Consider the following 14,229-nt stretch of genomic DNA (forward strand, 5'->3'; position numbering starts at 1 on the left):
TGTCATATTCATCATTGTTCTTTTGAGTTCCATGTCCTGCATTGTCTCTACGGGATTCTCATTGTACTCCCCTAGAGGACTATTGGTATTTGGTGGCAATATGGCTTTTTGGTTTTTCATATTATTATTTTTTCTCTGTTATTTTGACGTGAATTTCTTTTGTAGTTTCTGATTCTTGTGTGAGTCTTAAGCTTTCAAGTTTTGGTCTGCTTCTTTTTGTGAACTTTATGTGTCTTTGTGGTTTACATTTTGGGCATGAAAAGCTGGTTCCTCTAAGCTTCCAGTTCTCTCTTTTGATTTTATATTAGAGTGGCCAGATTGCTTTTGTCTTCAGGAGTTCCCAGAGAGGCTCAAGTCAGATGAGAATCAGATGCTCTCAGGCTGTCTCCTAAGGTCTGGATCCCTCCAGGAAAGATTTTGGCTTCAGGAATTTGGGAGTTGGACTAGCCTGGGAACCAGGCCCAGGAAAGATGCTGGTCTAGGATGGCTGGTAGACGTGTCACCCAGAGATGCAAAGGAAGTTGGGGGTGGGAAGTGGCTCCAAGGGCTCTTGGGGACTGCACTGAAGAGCTGGGTTGGTCTTGATGCAAAGGATCAGGAAGAGGAAATGTCAGCCCTGGTGTCCAGGAAAGAGGCTGGGGAGTTGTGCAGGCCTAGGGAAGTAGAGGGAGGTGAGGGTGGGGCCAGGCCCAGAGTGCTCCTGGGGACCAGAGAAGGAACTGAGTTGGTCTGGATGCAAAGGATCAGGAAGCATTGGTGGTTCCCCAGGTATATGGGGAGCCAAGACAAGGAATGGTACAGGACTCAGGCTAGGAGGAGATGGGAGGGTGAATGAGGCTGGGGGAGTCATGGCGCGGACTTACCGAGGAGAGAGAGGCCTGTGAGTCAGAAAGAGGCCTGCCAGTCAGTCCTGGAATTTTTAATGCAATTTGTTCTCTTACTAGAAGACTATTTCCTAGAGCCCATATTATATCTAGGTTTTGTTTCTGTGATTTAGGCTCCATTATTGTTGTTGTTGCTGCCGCTTCCGCTGCTGCTGCTGCCGCTCCTGCTGTTGCGAGAGAGGGTCTCATATAGTACAGGCTGGCCCAGAACTCACTAAGTAGCTAAGGATGACCTTGAACTTCTGATCTTCCTCCTTCCATATAGAATTACAGGCATGCCCCACCATGCCTGGTTTGAACTCATATATCTGAATTATTTCCCTAGTTGATCTCCTGACAGTTGACACATTGTTGTTTCTTAAAATTACCACATTTTCCTAGAACTTTATGATTTAGAAAATTATAATTTGTTTTCTTCTAAAATAAAGTCTTTTTTTAGAGTTAAAGAATTCTATAGAAACTTCAGGAATTAATATTCTAAGTGGGCTGGAGAAATGGTTTAATGGTTAAGAGTGTTTTCTGCATAAGCATGAGGTCATGAGTTCTGATCCCAGCTACCATGTAAAAAGCCAGGCATGCCACATACACCTGCTACCCCAGTGTTCCTGGGGGCAAAGATTGGGATCACTGAGACTTTCTGGCTGCCAACCTAGCACCAGGTTCAGTGAGAGACTCTGTCTCAAAGGAATATGGTGGAATGGGGTAGAGCAGGGCCCTCAGTACCCTCCTCTGGCCCACACATGCACACCCACAAATGCACATCCACACATACGTGTATGTATACCACACTCACACACATATATACACAAAAATTATAAGCATCATCATGCTTCCTTAGTGGTCAGTTTATACACTCCCTCATTCCCTGTCTTAGTCAAAAAGTGAAGCCAGTCTGAACCTCTGGAAAAAGTATTTTTGCTTATTGATAATTGCGTGCTGCTCATTATCAGGGAAAAGCACTGGAAAAGCAATATTACCTAATAACGTGCTTATGTCAAGTACACTAATCATGACTTACAGATTAAAATATAGTTTATGGATGTAATTATTATGAATGATTTTAACAAGCACAATGGCTCTTAAGTATTTTATTTTGAAAGAAAATGCATACATGTATGTACTTTTTAATTTTATTATTTGTTTTTATTTTTATGTGTATGGGTGTATTGTCTACATGTGTGTTAAGTGCACCCATGTCATGCAGTGCCCAAGGAGGTCAGAAGAGAGCATCAGATCCCTTGGAACTGGAGTTATGGACAATTGTGAGCCACCATGTGGGTGCTGGGAATCGAACCCAGGTCCTCTGCAAGAACAGTCAGTGCTCTTAATGGCTGAGCCATCTTGCCAGCTCATATGTATGTACTGCTAATGGCTATGATTCTACACAGAATTACATGAGAAAATCATAACACAAATTAAAATGGCAAATATAGTCATAAAAATTACTATGAATTAACCTCAATAAAGGATACTATTGAAAACTGAAGATCACATTCAAAATGTGCTAGCAATATGACTTGAGTTGAAAGACACCTCCTACTGTTCCTACTGAATGAATTTTGATGACAGTGGCATTTGAAAGTTCATTTATTATATGTTAGAAATAAAAAATAAAGCTGGGTGTGGTAGCCCATGCCTTTAATCCCAGTACTTGGGAGGCAGAAGCAAAAATATCTTTCTGAGATGGAGGCCAGCCTGGTCTACATAGTGAGTCCCAAGCCAGCTGGGGCTAAAGGGAGATCCTATCTCAAAAAATTAAAAAAACAAAAAGAAACCAAAATTAGTTGGTATGCATCTGAGGGAAAGAAAAAAAAAAGATTTCTTTACCTCTAATATAAGTGGGTTCATTGTCTAAAACCTACCTGTGTTTATCAGCAGGCAGCACTCCTTCCCAGGATGGAGACTAACAACCCTAAACAGTTATCAACAGAAAAATCAACACTCCCAGGGGATAGTTCTTCATCTCCAGATCAAAACGGCCCAGGGAAGCAAGATGGTCAGGAGTCCTCAACCTCACTCCAAGCACCTGAGCAAGAGACAAGTGTGTTCCCTGAGAAGGGAGGCCATGATATCTCTGAAGAGTTGAGCCGACAACTGGAAGACATCATAAGCACATATGGGTCTGCTGCCAATCCAACAGGGAAAGAGGACACCTCCAAGACCAAGGAGCAGCCGGATAGCACAGAGGCACAGGACAATGAGGATGGAGACTGTGAAGAAACCACTGAAGAGACTGAAAGAGAACCCACTGCTTCTGAAGAGCCAGCTGTAGTCAAAGAACCTGTCAGCAATAAAGAGCAAAAGCTGGAAAAGAAGATCCTAAAAGGATTAGGCAAGTATCATGTTCTAATGTATGGCTTTTCTTTTACTTATTCCTAACAGGGGCCATTTGCTTTAACTTTACTAAAATCCGTATTTTGTGTATTTGGATTAATATAATAGCCCCCCTCCAGGCTTCCGTAAATGTTCTCTTGCTGTATTTGTTTCTAGCCCTTTCGTTTTAATAGACCCAAAATGAAAATTTCATCTCGATATCTATCTATTATGTCTACATGGCTTTCCACTGTACTTATAGAGAAAAACAAAATTCTTAGCATAGTTTAAAGTCTCTAAGGTTTAACCCCAATCATTTTCAAGTTCATACCCCACAGTGCTCCCTTCCAGAACATTCTACCTTGATCCCACCATTACTACAATCACTTTTATCTTCTTTCTGTTTTTTGAAGTTGCTGTGTTCCATCCCCCAAGGGTCTGTGTACATTCCTATTTTTCTTTTCTAAAAACCTCTGCCCATTCCCCAATGACACCCCAATTCATCGCTTTGAGCACCTAACTTCTTCCTACTTACTGTTTAGCTCATAACTAAAATGGTATTTTCTTAGCCTAATCCTAGATAAAATCTTAGCTGTTTTGAGTCTTCATTATACCATGTGTTTTTCCCTTATAATATTAATCAGCATTTGGGATTACACATTTGCTGGGGCGGGAGGGTTAGTATTTGGTTACTATAGCTAATTCCCTATTGGGGTTTTTTTTCCCTCAAAGACCAGGTGTGTATGTTGGACATCATTGGATGTTTGTGGCTCAGGATAGGAGATGACACATTGAAGTCTCACTAGATATTTATTATAAGAATAAACAAATGAATAGAAAATGTATTTAAAGCAAATCGAGTATATAAGCAAAATAGAATAAATAGGTATAGGTTTACCAATAAAATAATTGTCAGATACTTAATATAAAATATTTTGATTAAGCATAGCTCATGAGAAATGTTCGGTTATGTGCAGGAAACACAAACTCATACTCTCATTAATCCATTGGCTCTGTGAATATTTGTTAATGCCTTGCCATTATGAGGCAGTGTTGGGAGCACAAAAAGAAGGAATGGCCCTTTGGTTAACGAGCTCTAGATAGTGAAAAGCCAGCACGTGAACTAACTGCAATACAGCAAAAACAAGTAGAGAAGAAAATGTTTTTGAAAAGCATGGGGCATTGGCAGCACCATCAATAATGGTAGAAGATGAGCAAGAATGTTTATTTTGTAGTTCTGACTGAAAACATATTACTGCACAGAGGAAAGCCCCTCTACCTGTCCTCCCTGGTGAATGTCTCTTCATCCCTCACTACAAAGATGAGACTTTCTTAGCATCACTTTCCTCAGTTAAGTTTTCTGCAGCCTTCCATGCTAGACAGATAACTTCTCAAGGGCAGTGAGCACATCTTGCTTGTTTCTACAGCACAGTAGAGAAAAATGCCAAGGGCACTGTGTCAGGACTTCATTCACTCTACAGTAATGCAGTACTATCTGTAAACCCAAAAGTATGTCCCCACTGGAGGAAGGTACCACAATGTACATAAAATGCATCGCTCTAGTGCTTTCAAGAGGACTACATGATATCTTAAAAATATCTTCACACTCCAAAGTACAAGTCGAAACCATTCTGGAACACTGAGACCCTAATCTCATTGCTCTGTGTTACAGAACAATTTTTCCATTCTCTAATCAAACATCTCAGACATGTCCATTGGCATTAGTCATGTTAAGAATCAGAATGACTCTGAACCATTTTACTTTATCATCCTAAAACTTTAATGGTGGAATCTGCATGTGAGTGCTTTGATGAGGAGAAAAGTTAAGGATAGCCAGTTGGGGCAACCCTCTCTTCCATGAGTTATTTCATATATCTATATTAAGCTTACAATTACCAAATAATTAAAACGGTTTTTTAGGGCAAGAAAAAAAAATTCCACATTTTTGGAGTGCCACTGTGTACAAATTACCAAGCTCCAAGTAAATGTATTTGGCTAGAATCTGTTTATGCTTCGCAGACCCACTCTCATTCTGTGGGGTCTGGTGACCTTTCTGTGCCATCCCACTCCACACCATTAGCATATCCTTTCATACTCAGTACTGTTCAGCTGTAGTCTGGTTAAAACAATGTTTTCAGACAAACCTACACAAAAACCACCACTTTCAATTTCTTCCAGTTATCTACAAGTGGCTTTAGGAATCTTCTTAGCTACTTATCAATTAAATGTCTGCATATTGTCTACACCAATGGTTTTCAAATTTAACAGCACATTAGAGCCAAATTCAGAATTTCTCAAAATTCTGACATACACTGCACAAAGTCAAACTGAGGCACTATGGCAAATTTGACAGAAAGTAGACTGAGGAAGCCTCAGACACATCAGTTCTTGGAGCAAATATGAAGGTCTGGCTGTGGTCTTTTTTTAGAACTGATCTACACTTTTATAGAATTTTAATAAGTCATCCAATCCTAGCAGAAGACAGATCCCTAGACTTTGCTTCCATATTTAATCAAAGAGAAGACTTTAAGTCTCTATCAGATATTATTTGCTTTATTGATATTTTAATAACATTTAAAAAAAATTCTTTTTGGTCTTTGTGAGACAGGGTCTCCCTGTAGCCCCAGCTGTCCTGGAACTCATTATGTAGACAGACCAGGCTGGCCTTGAACCCATAGAGATCCGCCTGTCTCTGCCTCCCGAGTGCTGGGATTAAAGGTGTGCGCCACCACTCCTGGCAAACATCTTTTTAAATTTTATTTATTATTTTTATTTTATGTGTGTGTATTGTCTGCATGTAGGTAAGTGCACTCATGTTGTGCAATGCCCACGGAGTTCAGAAGAGGTTGTTGGATCCCCTCGGACTGGAGTTCACAGACAGTTGTTAGCTGCCATGTGGGTGCTGAGATTCGAACCCGGGTCTTCTGCAAGAACAGCCAGTGTTCTTAATCGCTGAGCCATCTCTCCAGCCCCTATTGATACTTTTGAAATGCTAAAAGTTTCTAACTTTCTAATCCAAAGTTTCTAAAGTGTACACTTTGTATATTTGAAGTTTCAACAGAAGTGAACAATTTCTTTACCGACAGATTTCTCTGATCCTTAATATATACACACACAAAATAATCTCAAGCTGGATTTCATCATTTCCTGAACTTCTCAGACCAGGAAGGACTTTGTTTCACAGAACCCATCAACTATTTAGGACTTACTGAATACTCAGAACTTATTTTTTCTACAGAAGAGACATATTCTCACGTAATCCATGCACCATACGCTAGAGCAGTTGGGGAGCATTTTAAAATCTCTTAAGCTCGTAGTTTCTTTCCCTTTGCATCTGAAGTGGAAGAAATAAAAGACTGATGAAACACCATCACAAGCCCTGTTAGCATCTGAGTACCCCCTCCTTCCCTAACCCTCCAGGCTCACAAGGGACTTATTAATCACTTGACAACCTTATGTGGGCTGCATAAGAATCAGATAATAGTAAGCACAAGACGATGATAAAATATAATATTTGTTGTAAATGAGTAAATAAAGCTTAAGCCTGCGAGGAAAAAGAAAGCTAATGTACAGGTCCATTCTGAGCTCGGAATCCATCTACTCCATCTACCTACTAATTTATAGACAGGGAAATTAAAGCCTTAAGAGTCAGCCAAAATAAGTTACTCGATGACTTGATGTGATTATGAGATTAGTCATCAAGAAAGCAAGGGGCAAAACTGATGTCCCTAACACTGAGAGACCAAAAATACATGGAAGCAATCCATATATTGGTTAAGGACTATTGATTATAGTTTCTATTAATGGGTTTTATCCTTCGAGTGTAGGATGTTTTAAATCTCCTTTCCCTCTGAAGCTTCAGTAGTCTGTGGAACAAACTGACAAGAGACAGGTAATGAACAAAACACATACAAATTGTATTACATGCCTAAGGCTTGAGGGTATGAGATTCAAAGAGGGGCAAGATGGCTGACCCTTATAGACATATTAAAGGATGGGAGCTTGGGCCTCTAGGGAAAAGGGAGGTGGCACAGGCAATGGAAGGTTGAAAAGAGACTGTACAGCAAGGAAGAGCTGCCCTTAAAATGCACATGAGGTCTCCCAGGTCACAACAGCCCACAATGGTCCACTTGGGACAAGGCACCTAACCACAATCGTGGCTTCCAGTAGGAAGAGCTTTCTAGGCAGAAAGAGGTTACCAGATAAGAAAAGGCTCTGCCTGCATCTGCTATTTACTAAAGTAGATAAATATAACTGTTTATATAATCACTTGACAATTGATGATCTGTAAAAGCATGCTTATAAAGGTTTATAAAACAAATCTTGTCAGAGGCATTCCTGTGGCTACAGAGATCTGCAATTTATATGAATTAACAATTCAAAATATGCCAGACAAATAGCTTGGGAGTAGCATATACATCCACACTGGTTACTGGTGAGTTTTAATATATACACCAGGAAGTCTTTAACTACCGAGAGAATCCTTAAGTAAGATACTGTTTTTCTATATTGTCTACCTCTTCTCTTCGTCCTTAGAACAGTCACCTGCCCAGATGGCCTGATTCATTTCACATTGATTTCAACATATTCTGAGAGGGCCTTACTCTGTGGCTTTGATATAAATTCTAAAGGTTCTTTCGAAAAAGATGAGAGAGCAAAGGGATTCAAGAAAAAGAGGAATTGGCAATACTTAAAAACAGATAAGTGGATTCATAGAGATGCTGGAACTTAGGTCGGAATTTGAGAGAGAGAAGCATCCGAGTAACAGATGCAAGGGGAGAGAAAACAAGGAGCGAGATGATTCATGCTCTCTTCTGAGCAGAGTAGGGAACATATGTGTTAATATCTTTCTGATTTCATTTATGATTGCTAGTAGTTTAAACACATTATCTGTTGACCTCCTGAGAAGTTCAGGTCCATTCTCCAAGTGAGAGGCCAAAGCTCCAAATACAAATATATCAGGGTCACTAAAATACCAGAGGCACAAAATGGAGACAATTGCTAGAAAACACAGGCAGAATAGTATTTTCAAAACTGATTGTGGCATTAAAACCAAGTGAAATAAACAAGCGCTGTGACTATGAAAGGTGACAGAGGGGTAAGAGAAGAACACAAATGTGAAAGGCAGCTCAACATTCACAAATCAAGGATGACAAATAGCTAAACTGTGTTGCATTTGCTTTTATTGTTATTTATACAAAGTTATGCATGATTAAAGCTATTTCATTTGTGGGATCACCAAATCTTTTTTAAAACTGTATTTTATTATTTTTACTTTATGTATGAGTGTAGTGCCTGCATATACATAAGTGCACCCATGTCATGCAATGCCTTTGGAGGTCAGAAAAGAGTGTCGTATTCCCTGGAACTGTAATTACAGACAGTTGTTAGTCACCATGTGGGTACTGGGAATCGAACCCTGGTTCTCTGCAAGAGCAGCCAGTGCTCTTAACTGCTGATCCATCTCTCTAGCCCCCAAGGAATCACCAAATCTTAAAGAGTGAATTCAGAATCCATTTCTATAGCTGTTCTGTCTAAAATTTCAGGTTTTTAATTTCCCATTTCTAATCAACTTCCAGATGATTAGAAAATTCTTTTCATTTTTTGTAAAAATAACTCTTCACAGTCCAATACAGCTGTGCCAGTGGCTACAAGTCACATTGCTGTCCTTGTTGCACAGGTGGTTCAACTGTTGGGTAGCCTTTCCAGCAAACAATATTTTACACTGTGGTAGCCACATGCCCACCAGATGCCTTCCCCAGCTTTACTGTAGAAAAATGGAACTTGCTTTAGAATGACGCATTTGGGAGAAGGCAGATGATCCCCTCCTGATAAAATGTCCCTGAGTGAAGTCAGTGTTTCCTCTTGTGTCTAACTTGTCAACAAATGACCCTGTTTCCATGGAAATGTAATAATAGTTTTCTTAGAGGATGAGTACGTCTCTGTCTATTCCTCTCCACCACAATTATCTCACAAAGCAACCTTGCCCAGTAAAACCAATGCAAGTTTCAAATGTAACATCTCTGCTGTTCTAATGTCGTGAGTTCTGTACAGGCCTGTCTCCAGCTTCTTGTATTTTCTGTTGAAGGGAGAAATAATTTTTGAAAGTGTATTGATAGACTAGAATGGTAGGCAAACTTCTATGCCTGTCTCAAAACAAAACAAAACAAATAAACTTCTCTTTACAGTTACAGAATATAAAACCTAAAGAGAAAGACAATTTGGGGAAAAAAATAAAACATTGGAGTCACTCATTGATCCTCAGATAAGACACATAGTGGTTTTATATGTCAGTATTCATGATGACAAGTATCCCAGAATAAATGAAATGCCCCAGATCAAAGACTCGTCTTTCCTCTAGTTATTGAAGACAGCATTCATTTAATTTACATGATACCAGTTTGTGCTACTGGCTTGGTTTCATTCTATTGTTATTAACATTACTAAGCAGTTGCCATGGGCCAAACACTGTGCTCCACCCTGGCCCTAAACTGATCAACAGAGCAGTCCCTTGCCTTTAATAGGTGGTAAGAAGCCAGGACAACTGTCTTCACATGTACCTTCCTGGCTCTGAAGTCAAGGGTGAAGGGATGGTCTGACTAGTACCAATCATCCAGGCTGCCCTGTCATCAAGGCAACATTGTCATTAACCGCAGAGGCAGCACAGTGTGCCCAGTGTGCCTGGCTGTGGAGAGCAGGGAGCCAGGAGGGGCCACTTTCTCTCGTCTTAGGCCAGTCTCTGACCTGAACTGACTCCCTAGGCAAAGACCGATCAAGCCATTGGGAATGAGGTCATTTTCATCCAAAGACGTTCCCTTTTTTTTCTCTAGATTTCTCTGCCACCAAAATTCCACATGAGAGCGTAGTGATTTAGAACAAGAGTCACATTGGATTAAAGTCTTTAAAATGTCAGCATTAATTATGTAATGTTGGTATTTTCTGGGCCTTAGATATTCTACCTAGAAAATTAAAACAGTTAGTCTGGATATCCTTTGAAGGTCCTTCTAGACCTAAAAGTCTTTAATCCTACCTAGGCTTGCCATATTTAATAAACAGAAATACAAGATGTCCAACAAAATTGAATTTTAGGTAAATAATGAATACAACTATGTACAAGTCTGTCCATGACTTGTCTTTCAAAGGCAACCCTAATTCATGACAGATCTGCCTCACCAGGATGAAAGCAAGTATTTTAGCCAAGAGAAAACGTCTGCTCTTGGGGAAAAGGTTGCAAAGTTGCTAACATTCTTCAGCAGGTTTATATCAGGAAATAAAAGCTCTCTACTGTGGCTTGACCTCTTCTTACTGTGATTAGACAGAGGGGTTGTCACAGATAGGTGAGGAGGGAAAATTCTCCTACCTAGCCAGGATGGCTTGAAACGATGTGATCAGTGGTAAATGTGGGCCTCGGCATCTCACACATCCTTCCTGACACTGGCCAGATGGTTAACTAAAGACATGATTTCCAGGCACCACAGAAAGGCAAAGCTAAAGGAGACAGAAGAAAGAAGGGGGGAGGGAGAACCTAAGTCTCTCTGCTAATCAAGAACAGATGACTTTTAAAATATAGCTTGATGGCCAACTGGGGAGAGAAATGAAGCTGCCAACAGAGATTGGAGCCTGGGCAGAAGGGAAGCACTGAGGGAGCCAAGCACAGAATCGTGGAGATACGTGCACACATACACATACACACACATGCACACACACATACACACACACGTACACACATGCACACACACATGCACTCACACACACACAATACATCCACATGCACTCACACACATACACGCACGCATACATGCACACACATACACACAGGCTGTTTTGTGCTAGTCAGTAAATTCTGATTAGCTGTTCTGTCCCTTTTAAAATTAGTTAACATGAAAATGGGTAATTTATCCTTCCATAAAGTCAGTGCTGTGACACACACTTATCTTTTGACGATTAAAGATGCAGGAGGGAAGGTAACAGGAATGCAGATGAAAAGTTAGGGACTATTGTTTTGGCAAACTGTGGGCCTCTCCCTCCCCTTGTCGGCCATTGGCCGCTGACCCATGAGAACAAAGGGAACAGGAGTGACAAATGGGGTCAGGACGGCCAGGGAAAAGACCTTCCAGGAGTCAGTTTCAGTGATACAGGGGTCAGGGAAAAATATAGGGTGGAGATGGTAGCCAAAGCTTCAGCTGATGGGTATGCTTTATTTACATGTGGTAGGGGGATCCTATCATCTGGCTATAGGGCAATGCCTAATTATCATATTAAAAAAAAAAAAAACTGGGGGCAGTTTATTGCAGGTAACTATGCCAAAGGTCATGTTCCAAATAAGGCCAGGCATCCGTGCTTAGAGGCGTTTTCCAGATAAGGTCAGGCAAAGAGCAGGAAGCCCCCCCCCCCAAGAAAGGGAGTCCTCCATATAGCACTGAGCTCCTTAGAGCTACCTGGACATGGTGGACTGCAACCTTAGCAGCAGGGTCCCCCAGCAGCAAACTTACTGAAATTCTACGGTGAACTTGACCTTGCTAATCCTCACCCTGTAGGGTAGGTATTAACCTTTCTTATAAGAAAAGAAAATGATATCTGAGGCTCAAAGAGGTTAATGGTTTGGCCAAGCTTGGTACTAATTTGCAAGTGTTCTGACTGAAATGCAAGCACTTCTCACACAGCTACAAGTTCAACACTCATGTTTAAAATGTTTTTTTTTTTTAAGGTAAAGAAGCTAACTTGCTAATGCAAAATCTGAGCAAGCTGCAAACACCTGAAGAAAAACTTGATTGTTTATTCAAGAAGTATGCTGAATTGGTAAGACCTTTGGTCAGCTCTTTTTTTGTCTGAGATCTAGGGTCTAGTTAGTGCTGAAAGGAGATGGTTATTTATGTACATCATTATACCTGGTTACCTCACACAAGCCAAAGCTAGAGTCACAGAATTCTAGATTTCTAAAGAAAAGGAAAACATTAAGACATAACAGCAAAAGGGCAAAAGAAGGCAGGACTAGAATCTCTGTTCAATTATTTGCATGATGTGGGGAATGAAAGAAATCTAGATAATTGAATATTGTGGGTATTTAAAAGGTTCCTTTTTAACTTTGAAGTAAAATTATACATGCTATAAAGATTAAATCTCAAGCTTCATTCAGCTTCTGCACCCAGGTTTCTCAAGGGGTCCAAAAGGGACAATGCAGAGAGCAGTTAATGTGGCCTGCATGTTAATGGTCATGTCTGGTCTGGTCTGGCCTGGCCCATTTCTTCACCACTCATCCTTGGTCCCCATTCTCTCCCTTCCCTACAATGTTGAAGTCATCCATGTTCCAAGTCCTCCACAAACAGCCTCATTCTCCATCCTCAGTGAGGTCTTGAGAGCAACGGCAACCACCACAAACCATGCAAGGCTTCTAGAAGGGCACTGTCTTCTCTCCAGGCTTTTGAGTTGGCCAGCTGTGGATGAGGCTCAGTGACAGCAACCTCTCTAGTGTAGAGGAACCCTCATGAACACCTGCTGGGGTAAAGGAGAAGGAAAGACGGCAAAACAGACAAATCTGAGGTCTGTGTACCACTCCGTGCCTCCACCCCCAACAAAGTCGACAGTGTGCTGCTTTTTCTTAACTTATTTTTTATTTATGTTTTTTTTCCTCTTTAAAAAAATGACCTTTGTACTTCTTCTGGAGAAGCAGTGACAGGAAAATGAAACTTAAGGCACAAAACTTCCTCCGGGCATGGGTTCAATTGCCCAGCACCCCCCCACCCCCACATTTATTTTACAACTCAAGAATGTCCCACTTGTAGGGCCCCTGGGAGGAAGGCCCTGGACCTAATGCTCTTCAATTACTTTTTAGCCTCCAATGCTGAGTAAGCCTCAGGCCTGCGAACTCTCCATGTGGGTAGAACTTAGTGACTGGTCTGATTTGTTTTTCACCCTGACTTTGGTCTGTAATCCCAATTTCTTCTTTTCTTCCTTCTGCCTTGACACATCTTATTAGGTTGAACTGCCATGCCATCAATACACGACAATTCTGAATCCCTGAGTGAGTGGCTGATTGCATAACTTTCAGCTATCTCTTATTTATTTATTTATTGAATTTTATATTTTATTTATTATTTATTATTTTATGTGTATGAGTATATTGCCTGCATGTATGTAAGTGCACCCATGATATACGATGCCCATGGAGGTCAGAAGAGGGTGTTGGATCCCTTGGAACTGGAGTTATGGACAGTTGTTAGCTGCCATGTTTGTCCTGGGAATCGAAAGCGTCCTCTGCAAGAGTAGCCAGTGCTTTCTACCACTGAGCCATCTCTTCAGCCCCAACTTTTAGTTATTTTTAATCATACAAACCACACTGTAATGATAGAAGAACGCTGAACGCACAAAACCAAAGTCTCTAATCCGTCACCTAAAATACAGTTTTGTTTTATACATGTTCCTTCTCCATGCAGAGATACTGGACTTACTGCCAGAAGGCACATCTGAGTTGGTATCTGGTTTTCTTGGCTTGAGTAGCATTTTCCCACGTAGTTCATAGCCTACATAAGCATATTCTGTAAAACTTGTGTCATAGTCCATTAAGTGGCTAGATTTGCTGATTCACTCATTTGGGGGACAGTTCAATTCCTCCCACTTTTACTTCAGAAAATACTGCTACAGTGAACATCATCATATATTAGATTTATTCCTTCTCTTGTTTTTATGATTTTTAAGAAAAAGATCTAGAAATAGGTTTACTAAGTCAAACAAGATTAACGCTTTTTTGTTGTTTCTAAGCCTCACGGCCATGTTGCTTACCAAAAGAATGGTAGAAATTCACAAAGCAATTTATTTGACATTAACTGTTAGCAATTTCAGTGATCACAAGTTGTATGTCAAAGATAACACCCAAATAATAACAAAATATAATAAGTCAAACACGCTTTTTTGTTGTTTCTAAGCCTCACGGCCATGTTGCTTACCAAAAGAATGGTAGAAATTCACAAAGCAATTTATTTGACATTAACTGTTAGCAATTTCAGTGATCACAAGTTGTATGTTGTATGTCAAA

General features: G+C 40.5%; 1 protein-coding gene across 2 annotated transcripts in view; it reads left to right on the plus strand.

The window, feature by feature from the left end:
• The window catches only part of Txlnb (taxilin beta), a 68,521-nt gene that overhangs the window by 9,017 nt on the left and 45,275 nt on the right, over window positions 1-14,229 (plus strand). Inside the window, exons 2-3 of one of the 2 annotated variants that reach the window (XM_008822133.2) lie at window positions 2,760-3,216; window positions 11,905-11,996. In XM_008822133.2, coding sequence (XP_008820355.1) covers window positions 2,781-3,216; window positions 11,905-11,996 — 528 coding nt within the window. In that variant the 5' untranslated portion in view covers window positions 2,760-2,780. The remainder of the gene's footprint in view (window positions 1-2,759; window positions 3,217-11,904; window positions 11,997-14,229) is intronic. The other variant, XM_029558133.1, reaches the window with a different exon arrangement.

The sequence above is a fragment of the Nannospalax galili genome, unplaced genomic scaffold (genome assembly GCF_000622305.1).
Source record: "Nannospalax galili isolate Female #2095 unplaced genomic scaffold, S.galili_v1.0 scaffold186, whole genome shotgun sequence".
Lineage (NCBI taxonomy): Eukaryota > Metazoa > Chordata > Mammalia > Rodentia > Spalacidae > Nannospalax > Nannospalax galili.